The sequence below is a fragment of the Nestor notabilis genome, unplaced genomic scaffold, assembly GCF_000696875.1.
Source record: "Nestor notabilis isolate BGI_N333 unplaced genomic scaffold, ASM69687v1 scaffold12458, whole genome shotgun sequence".
Taxonomy (NCBI): domain Eukaryota; kingdom Metazoa; phylum Chordata; class Aves; order Psittaciformes; family Psittacidae; genus Nestor; species Nestor notabilis.
Window position 1 is genome coordinate 33,578 of NW_009938788.1, and position 18,026 is coordinate 51,603.

At 38.8% G+C, this 18,026-nt stretch overlaps 1 protein-coding gene across 1 annotated transcript in view; it reads right to left on the minus strand.

The window, feature by feature from the left end:
- The window catches only part of PTPRZ1 (protein tyrosine phosphatase, receptor-type, Z polypeptide 1), a 64,872-nt gene that overhangs the window by 2,477 nt on the left and 44,369 nt on the right, over positions 1–18,026 (minus strand). The window contains exons 14-26 of the mRNA XM_010019525.1: positions 16,238–16,334; positions 15,369–15,451; positions 14,489–14,623; positions 13,080–13,214; positions 11,875–12,038; positions 9,365–9,500; positions 8,236–8,382; positions 5,998–6,091; positions 5,611–5,684; positions 4,451–4,579; positions 1,481–1,627; positions 1,062–1,204; positions 271–406 (exon numbers count right to left, since the gene is read on the minus strand). Coding sequence (XP_010017827.1) covers positions 271–406; positions 1,062–1,204; positions 1,481–1,627; positions 4,451–4,579; positions 5,611–5,684; positions 5,998–6,091; positions 8,236–8,382; positions 9,365–9,500; positions 11,875–12,038; positions 13,080–13,214; positions 14,489–14,623; positions 15,369–15,451; positions 16,238–16,334 — 1,620 coding nt within the window. The remainder of the gene's footprint in view (positions 1–270; positions 407–1,061; positions 1,205–1,480; positions 1,628–4,450; positions 4,580–5,610; positions 5,685–5,997; positions 6,092–8,235; positions 8,383–9,364; positions 9,501–11,874; positions 12,039–13,079; positions 13,215–14,488; positions 14,624–15,368; positions 15,452–16,237; positions 16,335–18,026) is intronic.

Below are 18,026 nucleotides of genomic sequence, written 5' to 3' on the forward strand. Positions count from 1 at the left end.
CACATAACATAGTGCAGATCTTATGATGATGGTGGCAGCTCTGCACATTTTGAATATGACCACTTGATAACCACGTAACAGGTCTCCACAGGAAATACTTTGTTTTGGAATAAGTAGCAGTTTCACTATAGCACCTCTGGAAGACAGTTCTGATTAACTCATGAAGAAGCTAAGATGCCAGTGGTTCAGTAATGGTGCCCGAAGATTTAAGCCTGCTAATAATACCACACACAGGAGAAAAAACATGCACACATTTTACTTGTTACTTACAATGTCTGTAAAGACTCCAGGCCTCATCAAATTGATCATCTTCGCTACCTGGTAAACATCCACTGAATTTTCATTTTCCAGTTGATGCATCAGTGTTGTTAACGCACAGAAAGTGCCTGCTGTCACCCCGCCATGCCTTTGTGAAGTTAGAAAAACAAACAAAACAACACACACACAGAAGAAGTCTCTGGAAACTGGATCAAATTTGTACAGTTGGAGAACACACAAAATCCAGGGTAAACTGATGAGATTAATTTCTGTCATTTGATCATTACACTTTCTGGAAGAGGCCTGTCAAGCACTCCTTGAACACAACCTTTGCAGCACTTGGCTACAACTTCTGGAGAGTCTTTAAAAGCCAGTCTTAGAGTTATTTCCCTATAATCTTCTACAAAACAAATCCTGAAGGCCTCAGGTCCTTCAGTATTTCATCATTTCATTACTTTTGGCTATTATTATACAGCTGGAGAAGGATAAGGTGCCTCATCTGAATAGTCTAGCTTCTTTTAGTAAGAAACTATGAAGATCTGATTGATCTCCTTCCTCTCCAGTGCCCTACTTGACAATCACCCAGAGTATCAAAATGATACTCTGAAATTGAAAAGAGAACATTGAAGTGTGATAAAATAAAAATGTTTCTCTTATTGATGCTGCTGAAACAGAAGCAGCAGCACTGTTTTTAGGAGCAGACTTTGTGCCTTGTTTCAGCGGCTTTCACTCTAAATGAGATGAAAGGATAGCCCTACAGACAAAAAAAAACATCAAAAGAAACTGAAAGCTGCAGTTCTTACTCATCATGTACAATCATGGGTCCATCACGGTTGGAAGTTTCCTCTTTGATGATGCTGATCAGTTCAAATGTTTTACTAATAGGACTATCAGGATTTGGCCATTTTGGACACTGAAAATGCCTCACTTCAAGTACATAGTCATCCTAAAAGGGTGAAAAAAGCATAATTCAATTTGGTAAAAGATCAGCTATCTTTATTCTTATCTTTCATCCTGTTCCAGTCCGGCTCCAGCTTACACATACAGAATTCCACTGCTGTGGAGGTTAGACTGCTTGTCACCACATTACCTACATAGATTTCTCTCTGGGTGTTTCAAAGGTATGGAATTTTATCACTCATATACCATGGAAAATGTAATAAAATGTAGGCATTACCTTTAACAAATCAAGTCCTGAGTTACTTGTTTATGACAGTGTTACCTGTGTAGCTTCTAAAATAAAGTCTTGGATTATGAGCTTCTCCTCATTAGACAAACACCTGTGTTCTTCAGCAATCATCGTAACTTTGAAGGTCTCACAGTTTATAGGCTCATCTTTGTTTGGCCAGTATACAAATTCATCTTCAGCCTCCAGGAAAAAAAAAACAAACACACAAGAAGCCATAAAAGTAAGTAATGTTGAGCTCTTAAAATAAAACTTAATCCAACATAATAAATAATACCTAATCAGTGCAGCCAGCTAGATTTAAACTGACAAGAATTTGAGTGGGATTACAGACATCACAAGTGATGGTTTTCAGACACCTATGTAGTGATCCTGATCAGAAGACCACTGTATCCTGTGGAGATAGTGACCCACATAACAGCCAATATGTGCTGTGCCACACATCCAGCCTGGCCTTCAGGCTGTGTTGTGCTGCCCATAGCCAATGGTCACAGGATAAACACATCTGGTGGTTTGTAACGTGGGAGCCTGCAGGCAGCTCCCACTGCCCTGATGAGACACCACTTGCACGGCCTTGGGATTATCTAAAAGCGCAGCAAGAAGTTCTCAAGAGAACAACCTCCCTGTTTGTCAGCAGAAACGATAAACAGTTATTTTCTTTTATGAAAATCCTGTAATAGTCTGAATGACCAAAATGGGGGTAACCCTTCCATGGATGAGAGCCACATGGTATGATGTACCCTCATAAGAGACCTATTCCATGCACAGCTTGGGGTTCCCAGCATCTATCTGGTGGGATGTAAGATTACCTCTCCTTTATACTGTTAGACTGCGTGGAGATCTCATAGCAGCCTTCCAATATCTGAAGGGGACCTACAAGGATGCTGTAGAGGGACTCTTCGTTAGGGACTGTAGTGGTAGGACAAGGGGTAATGGCTTTAAACTTAAACAGGGGAAGTTTAGATTAGATATAAGGAAGAAGTTCTTTACAGTGAGGGTGGTGAGGCACTGGAATAGGTTGCTCAAGGAAGTTGTGAATGCTCCAACCCTGGAGGTGTTCAAGGCCAGGCTGGACAGAGCCTTGGGGGACATAGTTTAGTGTGTGGTGTCCCTGCTCATGGCAGGGGGGTTGGAACCAGGTGATCTTAAGGTCCTTTCCAACCCTAACTATTCTCTGATTCTATAAGTAGCATTTTAAATGATACTTTACACAGTTTGAGTGTCTTTCTTATTTGGAGTATAATGAACCAGTGCTTCCTAGCAAAACAACCTCCCTTACCACAAGGGCATTAGTCTTAGTTGTACATGTTTTTCCAATTACGCGAGATTCTCCAAAACATGACTTTCCTACAAACTCCTTACCAAACATTATGCCCTTTTGCACAAGATTGGTCTAAGTACCAACCTAAAAGCTCTCAGATATTCTTGCATTTCTACTAACTGAAAAACATAGTAATTTGTTATTAAATTACACATGCAGGATGAAAATGTGTTTTTCCTTTGCTGTTTAGGGTCAGTTAAATCCCAGCTAAACATTTCTTTGCAATTTTAGGAGGTGAGTGAGAGAATCATAGAATCATTTAGGTTGGAAAAGACCTTTAAGATCATCAAGTCCAACCATTAACCTAGCACTGACAAATCCACAAGTAAATCATGTTCCTAAGTGCCACATCTACACGTCTTTAAATACCTCCAACAATGGTGACTTGACCACTTCCCTGGACAGTCTGTTCCAATGCTTGACAATCCTTTGGATGAACATGTTCTTCCTAATATCCAATCTAAAGCCCTCCTAGTGCAACTTGAGGCTGTTTCTTCTTGTCCTCTCGTTATTTGGGAGAAAAGACTGACACTCACCTCCTTACAACCTCCTTTCAGGTAGCTGTAGAGAGCAATAAGGTCTTCCCTGAGCCTCTTTTTGTTCACTCTAAACAATCCCCGTTTCCTCACACACTCCTCATAAGACTTGTTCTCCAGACCCTTTACCAGCTTCATTGCTCTTCTTCTTTGGACATGCTCCAGCACCTCAATGTCTTTCTTGTAGTTAGAGGCCCAAAACTGAACACAGGATTCAAGGTGCAGCCTCACCAGTGCTGAATACACGGGAATGATCACTGCCCTGGCCCTGCTGGCCACACTATTTCTGATACAGGCCAGGATGCAGTTGGCTGCCTCGGCACCAGTTGACCAACACTTTTCCACCAGGCAGCTTTCCAGCCACTCTTCCCAAGCCTGTAGTGTTGGATGGGGTTGTTGTGACCCAAGCGCAGGACCTGGCACTAAGCGTTGTTGAACCTCATACAACTGGCCTTGGTCCAACTGTATGATTGGACCATTGATCCAGCCTGTCCAGATCCCTCTGTAGAGCCTTCCTACCCTCAAGCAGATCAATACTCCTGCCAACTTGGTGTCTTCTGCAGACTTACTGAAAGTGCACTCAATCCCCTTGTCATTGATACAGATATTAAACAGAACTGGTCCCAGTACTGAGCCCTGGAAACACCACTTGTGACCAGTCACCAACTGGATTTAACTCCATTCACCACCACTCCCTGGGCTCTGTCATCCAGCCAGTTTTTTGACATTGCTCCTGGCCCAAACATCAACCACTGTCATGTAAGAAACAACCTCATATTTCTCCCTTTACCTAATAACGGCTGAGGAAGCCATATTACAACTGAAGTAAAAGTCCTGGAGCAAAAATTAACCTTGCACAACAGACACTTCTGCTGTTTGGGTCTTTTTATAAACTATACAGGAATGATTCAATACTTTCTCATGCCAGTTGCAATCTGCCCAGACAAGAATCTCCAGATTTCCAGTAGATGATTTGGAGATTTTACACTCAGTACAATATTATTAATTTTTAATTTTTTTTCCCCGAATATTGTCTCCTGTCTTGTTTCAAATATTTTCAAAGATATTGTCTCCTGTCCTGCATATTTCACAACAGTAACACTAATAGAATTCATATGTAAACTGGTAACAATCAGCCACAAAACTTACCATATTCTGGCTGTCAGGAAGCATGACTATTAGCTGGGCATTATGGTCCCATATCATTCTCCAGAAATCCTTGATAGTGTGTAGTAAGGGATGCTGGGTAATAATGAATTCATTACTCTGATAATAACCCTGCAAAACAAACATCAACAGACTCAGAACTGATGTCCAAGTATTAACATTTAAGGGAAGCTTATAGTGGACAGAGCCAGAAGCCTAGAAAATAAATTGCAGCCTTGTGCCTCTTTTGACTTCCTACATATCTTCCAAGAATATAAAACTTCCATTGCAGTGTTTTCCTGATGAAAAGAATAAATTAAATGACACTGAAATAATTTTTAAAACTTAAAGAAACTTGATTAAAAAAGAAAGACAAATCAGTGGAGACTTGAACAGCCAACTCGGAATGAAAATACATTAACTCATACACACACGCTGATTGTTCTACACGAGCCAGAATTCCAGAGAAGCTGGCAACCTGAAACAAATTAAAAAATACTTGAAAGAGCTGCAAAAATCCCAGGGAGTCTCTTAATTTGTACAGATGTCCCAGATCAACTTCTTACCATGAAAAAGAATTCCTTTGCACTGATGTACCTGATGAAAGATCATGCATACAAAGCACGGCAGGGAGTTTTCCTACCTCTTTCCTGAATGTCCAGGAAGCATTTACTCCTCACTCTCAGCTAATGAAGGGGAAAAGGGTTTAAGAAAACCCAGGGAACAAAAAGATAATGGAAAGCTGATGAGCTATGCTGCCTTGGGCTATGCCAGTTGCAAAAGCTCGGTGAGATAAGCAGGTTGGAAGGCAAACCACAGCACAGCCATTAAAAACTAATTTGTTAGTTAACACTTTTATTTCACCTCTGAAGATTCTTCCGGAGTTGGCATTTAGCTTTACCAGTTTTTAAAACTAGGATGGGATTTGTGGTTCTACAGATCATTAAAGTGTAATGCATTTAACCAAACTTAAAACCAATAAAACCAGTAATAATAGTTCCTGGGGGAAGTAACTCTTTCAGGCAGAGTGATTTCAGGCAGATTTCCTGGAATAAAGGAACTTTCAAAATCAGGACTGTGCTACCCAAACTTAAACATGTGGCAGCTCTGACAACAGCTATACAAAGGGACAATGTTTTCACCAATACAGTTAACTGACTTACCATAATATAAGAAGCATTGATGTAGTCTGTCCCTTCACCAGACAGTGATGAGATACCCACTCTAGATCTTTCCACTGTAAAAAAAAAAGTCACAATCTAGTATGTATGTTGTAATGACTCATATATTACAGCAATTATCTCACATATCTCACAATAATGATAACACTAAGCTCCATCAATCAGGATAAAGTGCCATTCAGCCATCTATTTTGTTTTCCTATGTGTAGTACTTAAATAATTTCCTCAGTAAAAGTGCTTTACAGAACACTGCTGTACACCCATGCAGCTGTCTTCAGTTCTTGCTGAGGAAAGATTAAAGTCTTGACACACACACCCTGGTCATAAACATTTTGCCATGCTACGAGAAGCTGATTTGAACAAGCTTACCAGGAATGATGGATGAAGTTCGGTTCTTTTCTCTGTTGCACTGTTTGAGTGCAGTTGAATAATCACACTGGTGTGTGTTAGACTGGCTCAGTAACTGAAACAATGAAGTTAAACAAACAAACAAATCAATATAAAATATAATAAAAATAAATTTTGTAACTGTATAAAACCCACTCCTTCATTAGCTGGATTTAACAGAAGAGTGCATGTATTGCAGGTTGGCTGTCTCTCAGCTGTAGGTATCTAGCTATCTGGCTAAAACACAGCAAATCATGAGAATCTTTTTTTCTTCACTGTTTTATCAGTTCAAATGATTTTTGATCCCTAGATAGCTTAGCATGTCTTTGAAGGAAAAGCTACTTTATGTTTTCTATAACCAGACCCTCAGTACTTGCTGCCATCCTGGTGTCACTTCCATTTTGCCTGCACAGCTCTAAATGTCTGTGCAGAAAAATCTGCATTGTTATGCTGACAGTATTAGCTCCTGATGTGAGGCATTTCTAGATATCTCAGTTATGAGCTTTCCCATTTTCTCTCCAAACCTGTGGGAGTAAAATAGGATGGGGCGACTGTCTCATTGACTTGCTTGTTTCGACTAACACAATTCAAACGCACGAGTATGGGAAGGAACGAGTATATACATATACACACCACAATGGTGTATATATACTGCTTAGGCATGAAGTAAGCTTGGAAAGATTTTTCCTAGATTTTAGGTTGGTGGTGGGTTTTTTTTGTGGTGTGGTTTTTTTTTTTTTTTTTCCTAGTAAAATGAACTGTATTAATCAGAACGTTCAAGAGTTCAAAAGATTTCTCTGTGATGTTTTGGGCTGGGCATGTGTAGCTTTCAGAAGCTGCCTGCTTGGAAAAAACAGACAGCAAAACAGGGAGGTTCCATAAAAATGAGTTAGACCAGAATTTTGTTTCATCTAAAACAGTTCTTCAGTATTTTTATTATTCCAATAATTTTAGCTTACAAAGGAAAATGAGACTAAATGAGACATATCCCTTTCTGATAATATTTAAGCTCCTGGAATTGGAGCTCTGCATGGCTCCTGCAATTTGCACTGCACACTCTGTCCTTACATATATTTACACACTCTGTTTGTATATGTGTTTTATTCTTTCATCTGTGTAGGAAAGGTGGGATGCTTATTTCCCCAATCACATCACAGCTGACATAAGAGGCCATTCTTTTCCTTAGGAGAAAACAGTGCAACACTGTTGTATCATTCAAGCCATGATAGCAGCAAAGTGTGAAATCCTTTGGTATGTTGTTCCTATTCTGTTACTCTGTACTGTTCATTATCTTGAAGAAATACCAGTTACTGTGCCTGTGTGGCCAAAATACATCAGAAAATAAAAATATTAATATTGTTCATAGCCTTATTGTGTACTGATATTATCTACAGACTTATCTGCTTAAGTTCTTTACTTACGATCCAATAGATTATTGTAGAACGAGTACACATTGTCCCATGCAGTCCTCCCTAGAATTGAAATCTTTAGAGAGAAAGGTTCTAATAATTCATTTCCTATTAAATTAGGGAGACCAAATTTTGTTTTACCATATAATCTGGAAAGCATTTAAGTGTGATTTATTTCTCTGGATTTAAATTCATTTGAAAAGGTAGGATTTTCTGTGTTTCCTCTATAAGGGACTTCTCATTCTTCCTATGGGTCAATGAGCTGTTTCTCTTACAGACTCTGGGCTGTTACCCTGCTGGGTCTGCTCTTTCTCTGGATGGCTGAAAGTCCTGTGCATGTACACACTGATCTCCACATCCACAGGCACCAAAATGTTCACTTACTGCCTGCTGAGGTGAAGTCTGTCTTCTAGCCAGAGCTGTACACTGAGGGGAATATGCTGATTGATCAATATAGCTCATGACATTTTTGCCAGAATGACATCTTTCCAGACTTCTGTTTTACCTTTGGGATCTTCAGGCAAAGACATGTAGTTAGATTTTCCAAAATCTACTTACTGGCCTATTTCTCATGGGGTTTTTTTTGTTTGTTTGTTTGTTTTTTTTTTTTTAATTCCTCTTTAAGAATGTGCACATAATTATGGGCGATTACTCTGACTGCATGCATTTGTTAAACTGTTCTGAATTTAAGCTCAGCAGTTGAATTTTAGATAAAGAAAGCTCATGAAAGTTGTGTTGAGATACCTATATTTTTAAGTCATTCAAGCTTGCAAGCCTAAAGCTTTTCACATTGCTGTCTGAGAGAGCTCACCTTGAATTGTTTCTCCAGTCTGGTCTTTCCTGTTGGTCCAGGTATCAAGAGGGCATTAACATAGGCATGAATGTGAGTCTCAAGGACTTCTGTTTCTTTACTGAGTATTGCTTCGACCAAGGCATCATGAATGAAGATGTATTGCTCCTAGGAAAATTAAAACAGACATCTGAGCTCTAATTATTTTCAGATTCCCCTAGACACCTCTGGCTGAGCTGCCACTTCTGACACGGTCAGTATTTCTTCACAGCATGATGCTGTGAGGGAGTTTCCTCAGAAGTGATCCTCTGCAGTGAAGGCTGTCCCTCTGCAGTGTCAGTACCCATTTACAAGCACAACTGAACTACACATGCAATGTATGTATGATATGATACCAAATTGCCACTACCTGTGGCTCAGAGAACAGAGTTAAAAATGCAAACATAACCTTGAGTTGAGGTTTCAAGCCAGCTTGTTATGTGACTCTCCTGCCTTTCTTGCAATAGCGATCACTCCCAGTTCCTACTGCTATCCTCCATTTTCTCTCTCACATCCTTTGGAGCAAGTGTCCATGCTGTTGCTGATTACCTTTTTATCTACTGAAAGGCACTGGGGAATTTAACCACCTGTCTTTGAATCCTGAAATATATTTTCAAATGCCCTGCTGTTGTCCTTATTGTTTTCTTCTGGGCTTTCACTATTCTATATATAATCTTCAGTTTAAAGCAGCTATAATCTTCTGTCTGAAACAGCTTTTTTCCCTGCTTTTTATTGGTTAATATCAACTGTTTGATCAGGTTCAGTGAAGATCTGAACACCTAACGATGGTGCTTCCTTAAAAAAACCTATGACAAAAATGCACACCCTGACAAGAAAGTGCTGCTGTGGGAAGTGTAATTTATATAGACTTTCTCTCTACCAAGTTCTCTCTAACAAACAAAGAGCCCATAGACACATAATTTCTAGTGCACTGCTCTAAGCGAGCTTTGAAGAATGCCTCTATAAAAACAAGGAAAGCAAAAGGGAAAGTCCAGTCTCCTGACTGGTTGCCAGTCAGTCTGGTGGTGCCAAAAGGAGGACTGTATCATCTCTCCTCCTGCAAACAGAAATCTTCTGTAATAGTCTCTTGATATATGTATTTCATTCTTACCTCAGTCTGCACCAAGTAGTTCCTTTGGGTACGTATGTGTTTTAAGAATCCAAATATGTTGACTGTCCCTTCATGCTGAATTTGCTGCAGCATGCTGTCTAACACTATGTATGTGCCTGTCCTTCCAACACCAGCACTACAAAACAAAAAAATAGTCTTGAGCCTGAAGTAAAACAATAATGAAATTAACTGTTTCATTTACACAGCTTTTTCAACAAACTGGTGTGTAAGCAAGATTTTCCTCTACAAATCATTTTATTGTATAATATCCTTCAGGGATGGTAACGAAGGAAAATCTTGAAAACTCAACTTTTTCTGTGCAAGAACAGATCTAAAGATCATTTTCTCAAATGATTTTTAAAGTATCAATTGAAATAATTGAAATCAATTGAATAATTGAAACTAAGGGATTTCCTGCCGGTCTGCAATTTCCAGGCTTCTGATATTCCCTAGGATATTTTGTCAAATATACCTAGAAAGGGTGGCATATGTCAGCAGCATTTGGGCACAGTTAATATGCTTATGCTGTTCTACGTTGGAACACACATCACTTTGAAGGGAAAGTTTCATTATGCCACCCATTACAGATGTAGGAGGTTTCAAAGACTCCAGACTGAGGAAAACCCCAGGAAGGGGCAGAGCTGCTGAAGGTACACCCGTGAAAGAAAAAGCTTAGTGCTTTTCAGACACAGCTAACGTGGCAAGCAATGGTTGAAACCCTTCTTAAAATGATGCAGAAAAAAGGGTTAATCAGCTCACTCCTGTTACAAACTCTGACTCATTTAGCACAAAAATGGCTGTATTGTAAAACTAAAATGCAACTTTTTCTTTCACAAAATATCTGAGTAGGGAGTACAAGGTCAAGAATTCATTTTTTGTTACCTAGTCATATATGGGAATTAGTCAGTTGTAATTTTCCTCTAAGTTATGAGGAAACCTTATGTATATCGGTACACGTAACTTGACAGCAACCCTGTGCTGGGTCTGCATGGTCTCTTACGGGCAGATCCAAGCTCAGTCTGTACATGCTAATTCAGTCATCTACTTTCTTCCACAGAGGTGGCAAAATGCATGGGTAGCGTGAGTCCAGATTGCCGTAATAAACTTTCTAAATAAATGTGATATAAAACCAAAAGGTCCATGTTATTAACATTCTATTACATGCAAAAAAGTATAAAGATTACCAGATACCATCTGTACTTGTTATGCAAGACTGAATATGAAAAGTATCAAAACATAAAAATAGCTAAAAAAAGTTTAATGAAGTTTATCATCTATGTCCTCCATATAGCCTGTAAAGATAAATGAAAGTTGCATTTCTAACATGAGGTAACTCCTTTGAAATGCTGTAGTGCATGGGGACAGGTCAGCTAAAAGCTGAATAAAACTGCCTACACAGGCAGAGGTGAGTTATATCTATATACAGGTCTGACTGAAGCCACAGAACTTACCACTGTTCGCTTTTTAAAAACTGAATTTAACTGACTTATCATGTATCGCTGATCTCTCAACCCACTGACATAGATCTCAGACTTGGCATTTTGGGGAAACTCTTATTTTGAACCTCCCAAGAACAGGCAGGATGTAGATAGCAGCAGAACAACCAAAATATGGAATTTTCAATTTCCAAGCTAAAAACAGATTTCAATCAGATTAGATCATCCCAGAAATAAAATATCTTCATTTGCAGCATTTGTGAGACGACTTTACCTGTTGGCTTCCTCAGAGTCAGCTCCAGAAGGACAGAATTCATGAGGAGGTTCTCTTTCCAAATGTTCCATCAAAGGTGAGGTACTACAGTGGAAAACCAGAACCTGCTTATATATTTTAGAATAACCCGGTCCTTCACGGGCATTGTGAAGTCATTCCAGGCCCTACAAGCCCTTTTTAACAAATTTTCCCTGAGCTGCCCAGTTTTAGTGAGCACTGACAGAACACCTGCCTGCACACTGCAGCACATGCAGACCTCAAACCATTCCCCAGAATGCTCCTCCATTGCAAATGACTGCTAGAGCGCAGAGTAATGTTAAGAACAGCAGAGTTGAAGTTCAGCCAGGAATAGAGTGAGTCTTCTTTTGTGGACAGAGCTCCTCTTAGGATTACAGAGTATCCCTGCACCAAAGAAAGCATGAGCCAAAAACATCCTAGCAATGTATTTGCAGAAATTAAACAATTGCTGCTATACCTGTATCTGGTAAGCTCACAGCAATCAAGAGAGTAGGATAGAAATGTGCAAAAAAGGTAAAAATAAAAACATTTTTGCAAAAAAAAAAGAAAAAAAAAGGAACATAGTGCAGAGCAGCAGCATCTTGTTTATGGAGATTTATAGAAGTGGCACAGACAGTTGATTAGTTGGCCTTACCAGGGATAGAAATATCATCTAAGGAATTAATCTTATTCCATCAGGAACTGTTAAACGTGAGAGTGAAATTTTGCTTAACCCACCACTGAAAAATTCTTTTTTCTGCAAAACAAAAGCAGAGTGAACCTTACAGCAGTAAAAACCACACCTGCAATGAACCACAACAGGCCCGACAGCGTGGCGCTTGGCATGCGATGCCTTCCGCACGAAGGTGAGAACAGGCAGCGTGTATTCAGGGACACCCATGTCAGGCCACTGGGTATAATGGTACTGAGTTACTATACGTCCACTAGACCTCCCCTTCTGGGAACCCTGCAGGAGAAGAATATTTCCATATGTAAGCAGGCCACATCTCTGCATAACTTGGCAATGCTTCATGATATTATTTCCATACTCATTAGTTCCTGAATTAGTAATGTCCCAGTTTAGTTAATGTCATGCCACCTAGCTCTGAATATTTCACCTTTCAAAGAGAAGAGGAAGGGCCAGTGCTTCTGTCACATCAGCTTGCCCCTTGAATGGAAAAATGACCTTGCACTGTCCCTTAGAAAACCACAGAGAAAGGTTAAGAGCACTGGAGGCCCTACAAATTACAGCTGCTCTTGAGAGTCTCCTGCTATTTCTGCCACTCTGCTTCTCTGTTGGGTGGACAGAAAGAGTAGGATTCATCTCACCCAGCTTCAGTGACCTACAAGGGAAGTAGGCTGGTGGAGACTGCTTTTCTAAGCTCCCTCCCTCAGTGACAACTCAGAGGCAGGGATACCTTCGGAGAGCAGGTCATTTTGTTTAAAGATTGGTTTCTAAAATAGGCAGAACAAATTACTTGAAAGTAAGTGCTGTACATTATGCAGTAATTATACAGCGAGGTCAAGGGACTAGATGTCTTACATGTAGGAGTCTGAAAGAAATGAAACTTCAGTATTCCCCTCAAAGTAGCCGATGCCACACTGCTGTGCTGAGATCATGCTGGTTTTGATTACAATAAACCAAGGTGTGGATCCACCTGTCCTTAAAAAGGAAAATGGGTATCTGAGGGGGACGACTTAATTCATACCGCATTTTCTGCTAGTTGCTATGTTTCTGAAAATGTATCCTCCTGCTCACCAGGCAGGCAAAGGCCACATCAGCTCTCCAATGTGATCACTGATTTTCCCTGATGGTCCTATATCGCACCAGTACTACAGGCCAGTCTTTTCAGTTTGTTGATCTGGTCAAACTGACAAGCACCATGGCTGGCTGAGACCTACAGGATTCAGCTTTACATATACAACAGAAAAGAGCTGCCAACTGCCTTGAAAAATATTCTGAGTGACACTCCCTTTTGCCCAATTATGTTTTCATGATGCCACAAACCTTTTTGATCTTGGTGTTTCTAAGAGTAAAATTCCTCACAGTGTAATAGGCAAGTACATGAACACTCTTCTGAGTTACTAAGAAGTTCCCATATTCTTCACTACCTTCAGCAGGCCAGTACTGGTCACATTTTCTCTGTTAGAAAGCAATAGAAAAACGGAGAAAAAGACAAAGAAAACAAAATGTCAAACTAGCAAGCTGAAATATTCAAATTTCAGAGCACAATCAACCACAAAAACATATGGGGACTCTCAATATACCCAGTTTATAAGCCATGATCTTCAGCGCAAGAGAACAAAAAATGTGCATTTATTTTGTGCTGTAAAGATCAATGGCTGTGTGGAGATACTCTTTATCTGGAATACTCCAAAAAAAGAGAGGTTTAAATCATACTATCCAAGTTAAAGGGCTCTAGTATTGTGGAACATGCCATTCTACAGACACTCTGAAATTTAAACAAATCCCCAGATAATCTATAGGAAAAATAGGAATATATTCAAGTCAGTGGAGTTGCATGTGCATTTTGGTTGGCTCATAGCATGGGCAGAGGATACTTTTATCTGATCAGCAAAGGTAAGAGTGAGCTTGTGTGTGCCAGAATATAGAGAGCTTGATGTCCAGCCTTTTGGTTGAGTAGCCATATAACCTTCTCTCAGAATACTACAAGAGTATGTCTTTATAGCATGGTAATATAAATGAAGTGGTACTCCCAGTGTGGCCCTCACCTGCATTTGCTGTGTCTGTATCACTGCTAGATGCTGAACAGGTCATATGACAAAATCTACATGCGTTTTAGGCATTGCTGCCAGTGTGTGGCCAATGTGATGCAATCTATCCTCCCGTGACTCCACAGCACATGCATACTTCCATCACGTAACTGGAGAAACACACATCCTGTGATGGGGTTTGACCTTATTTTGTCTCACTTGACAGGTGTATCTAGTCATGTAGTAGGAAGAGAACTGTGAGCAGCCAGTGAAATCCAGAAAAAGTCACCTGAACTACAGCCTTCTCCTTTTCAGGGTCTAAGGCACCCCTGATAAAAAGAATGATGCAGACCAGATTGCTAGCAGAATGTGGCACAAGGTCCACAATCTGGCCATTCCTAAATATATACAAGAAGTCCTTTTATCAGCATAAGACTTTTTTTTTTTTTTTTTTTTTCAGTTAGAACATGGAATTTTTAAGATTTGTTGTTGACAGTTGAGTTTAAATATTTTCTTCAGTTAATACTACAAATCCTCACCTTTGTACTTTTATACTTTTACATCGTAGCATAAGCAACTACTATGGACTGTTGCTTTTTGCTCAGTAAATGCCTAAACCAGATTTTTAAAAGAGAGAAAGGAGTCTGCTAGAGGTAGATTTATCAATATAAGAGAAATAATAATAGACAAAGGTACTCATACCCTTCCTTTCTCGACAAGATTAGTTATCATCACAATAACTTCTATGTTATGTTCCCATATCATTCTCCAGAAATCTTCTGCTGTCGATTTTAGTGGCCCTTGAGCTGCAATGTAGGCTTTTGGCTTGTTGTAACCCTGGATTGAAATATAACAAATGACACTTGTCAAATCACAGTCCATGAGCAAAAGGAGGTTGGGAGAAGTACATGACTTTTAATGCATCTATTTTTAAACAATCTCAAAAGCTTTTAAGAACTTTTGAATTTATAACTACCCAAATTGCAGAAAACTGTATGACATATGAACACAACTGTTATGTCAATGTTTATCATTCCAACAAATAGGATATATGTTCAACTGCCCGTGTTTTGGCAGAATGTTGGCATGATAGTGATTATGAGACATCTGTTATGATAGGGGGTTTAAAAAATGAATCAAGATCATTCACACGTAAATTCCTAGGTAACAAAAACTGAATAAACGTTACATCAGTGAGGCTCACAGCCAAATAGCATCTTCCTTTCATGAGATTATCTCAGGCAGAAGAATTAACCATTTACCAAAAATACATAAAAGAACATTCAGATGCAAAATGCTTCTGAAATGACTCAGATGTGACAGAATACTTTTCGTTTCACAAAACTCTTCACTAAGCTGCAGCTGCTACAAGATCAAGATGGATTCAAGAAAGAGTGGGAGTTTTACCTGTGCTTTAACGTTTTAGGCTTAACATAGATCATTAAAGTTGTGGGTTTTTTTTTTAACAAAATCTGTAAAATTGTGATTTTTTTTTTTTTAATTAAGTCTGTTCACCTCCATGCATCAGTTTTTATAGAAAAGGCTACAGATGAATAGGCTGGCAGGCAGAAAAGGCACTTACATCAACGTAGTTGGCATTAATGTAATCAGTCAGTTTTCCGTCCTTTTCTCCAAGCTGTGCTAATTTAACCCTAGTATGATCATCTGTAGTAAAACAAGGGAGAAAATAAGCATAGTTTTCTTTCAAGAGTTATATTCATTCTATAACAAATCTTTTTGAAAATACTGAAATGGATTTTTACAGTACATAAGACTCAGACATTGACGATCACATATACAAACATCCTGTGCTTAGGTATGAATCAGATTCAACATTCTAGTTTGCAGAAAAACAAACTAATGAATCCACGAATTCAAAAGATTCACCAAAATGATCAAAAGCCCAGAGGCAATAGTTTCAAAGAGATAACAACAAAACTGAATAGATGTGTTTCAGAGAAGAAAAATTTGGGATAGCGAAGAAGGGTGATGCAATGGGAAAACATGTCCTGGCTAATGAAGCTGAACTGTTACATTGTGTCAGGGCGCAATACCACATAAACCCAGTACATTCATATTTACATTTACATTTACATTCACATTCACATTTGACAGTAAATATATCCAGGGATTGTGAAAGCTCCCAGAGAGGATAAATCATCATTATTTCAGATCAAAGATGGATTAATTTTGGCAGTAAAAACCAGCTTCTTTGGCTTTATAATGGCATTATAATGAAATGTCCCAACTCTGTTTGGGTCATCACAGAAAGCACAAATGTGTCTTGCTGACACATGCTCATCAAGCAGCAGAATGCCAGAGGACTAACTTGAAGAGAGGTGAAATGTCATGCTACTCCTCTCCAAGCCTTTTGCTGAACAGTAACCCGAGCTTTCAGTGTATACTGTCTATAATTATTTCTTTAAAATACCAAGTGAAGCCTTTACTTACAAGCAACAATGTTTATGTATCGATTCTTATTCTTGTTGTCAGGGTGATTAGAGCTGTCTGATGTAATACCTAGATCTACAGTACAGCTCTGGATTTCCTGAAATAAAAAGAATAAAAATGTATGTCATACTTTAATGAGTATTAAGGTACATAAACTGTCTTAAAATACAGTAAGCACAAAAAGAACCACAACCTTATACCCCATTATCTATGATATTTTACAACTACTTCATTGCTAAAAAAAAATAATGCAGTGAAATAATTCCTTACCTGATAAAACTCTTTCAGTGTCTAATGAGGGAATGAATGCAAGAAAAGTAAAAAAAAATCAAATTCCACAGCACAGAACAAATGGATAAAAGTGTTTATATAAATTACAATTACTATATGGAAAACAGTTATGGTCATGCAATATATATCTCCATAACAACAATAAAGCTGAATACTGTGATGTAACTCTTAAAGGAAATGAGAGATAATTTTCCTATTAAAATACTGGTGTCTGGTTTCCTATCTTTAGCATTAATGTTAGACCTTAGGCTGCTGAAAGCTTGTATGTATGTGCAAGATCACTGACTTTTAGCCAGATTATCTATCTATTTTACTGTTCATTGGATTTGTTATTGGTCCTTATAACTGCATTAGGTTCTCCAGGGAATGCTGTTGCTCTCTTTGCATTCAGCTGTACAACCATTCCCAGAGCAGGACAGCGTGCTGCTCAGCCAGCGCCGTGTCACGCTGCTGAAGGACAGCATTACGGCCCTCAGTCTGACAGCAGTTTCTCAACAAACCCAGTGTTTTTATAAAGAGAGAAACAGGCTTGAGAAGACAGGCACAAAGTCTGTAAGACTCACAAAATAATTGATTTTCTGTTTTGAATTTCTTTAACTAACAGGAAACTCAGGCATTTATAAGGCCCACATTGCTAAGTAGGAAATACATTGTCATTACTAAAAGTACTATAATAATGTTTCCAACACTTTGTAGGATTTAACATTAACCACCTTCAGCTATTTAAAAAAAAAAAATATATATGAAAAGTGGGTAGCAATCTGAAAATTAGCTTTAAAATATGAGTTATTTTATAGTAATATAAATAGGAAACCTGAACCATCCCTGTACACTCCAAATGTATGCTGACCCTGCAAAGACAATGACTCTATTTCAATTTTTCCGTGTCTTCTAAGTTCTTTATTGGTAGAGGAAAGACCAGGACACTAATTCTGCGATAGTCTGTAAAGCTGAAAAGGATCCCCAAGAAATTATGGGGACACTGAGTTTTTGAAATAGTTAAAACAAGCATGAAATATTTCAGTTCATGCAAGTTCTCAGTGAGAGGCTTTATGTTTGGTCTTTGGATCACTGCTGTAATTTATGAAAAGAATAATTTTAGGAAAAAAAAATTAGGATGAATAATTTTATTCTTGTATTGCTGTCCTCATTTATGATGAAAGAACTTTGTTACTGTTGTATTTACACACAGTCCTTCAACATCTGCTCTTGTGAACAGCCAGTGTAGCTGGAGCCAAGTCCTGCCAGTGTATATGCACATGCAGAACATGTGAACATGTACTGGATATTCACAAGCATTTGCAAGTTTGGCCCCACAATTAGCTGGATATTCTAATGTTAAATGACTTGGATACGAAATGCTGATGAAGAAGGCTGGGTGAATGATATGGAATTTTTTGTCCATTAGAGGACAGTACATTGGCTGTGGAAGCAACAGCAAAGCCAACAGATGCAAAACTAGGAATTTTTATACTTTCAGTGTCGTTTTTGCAGCAGG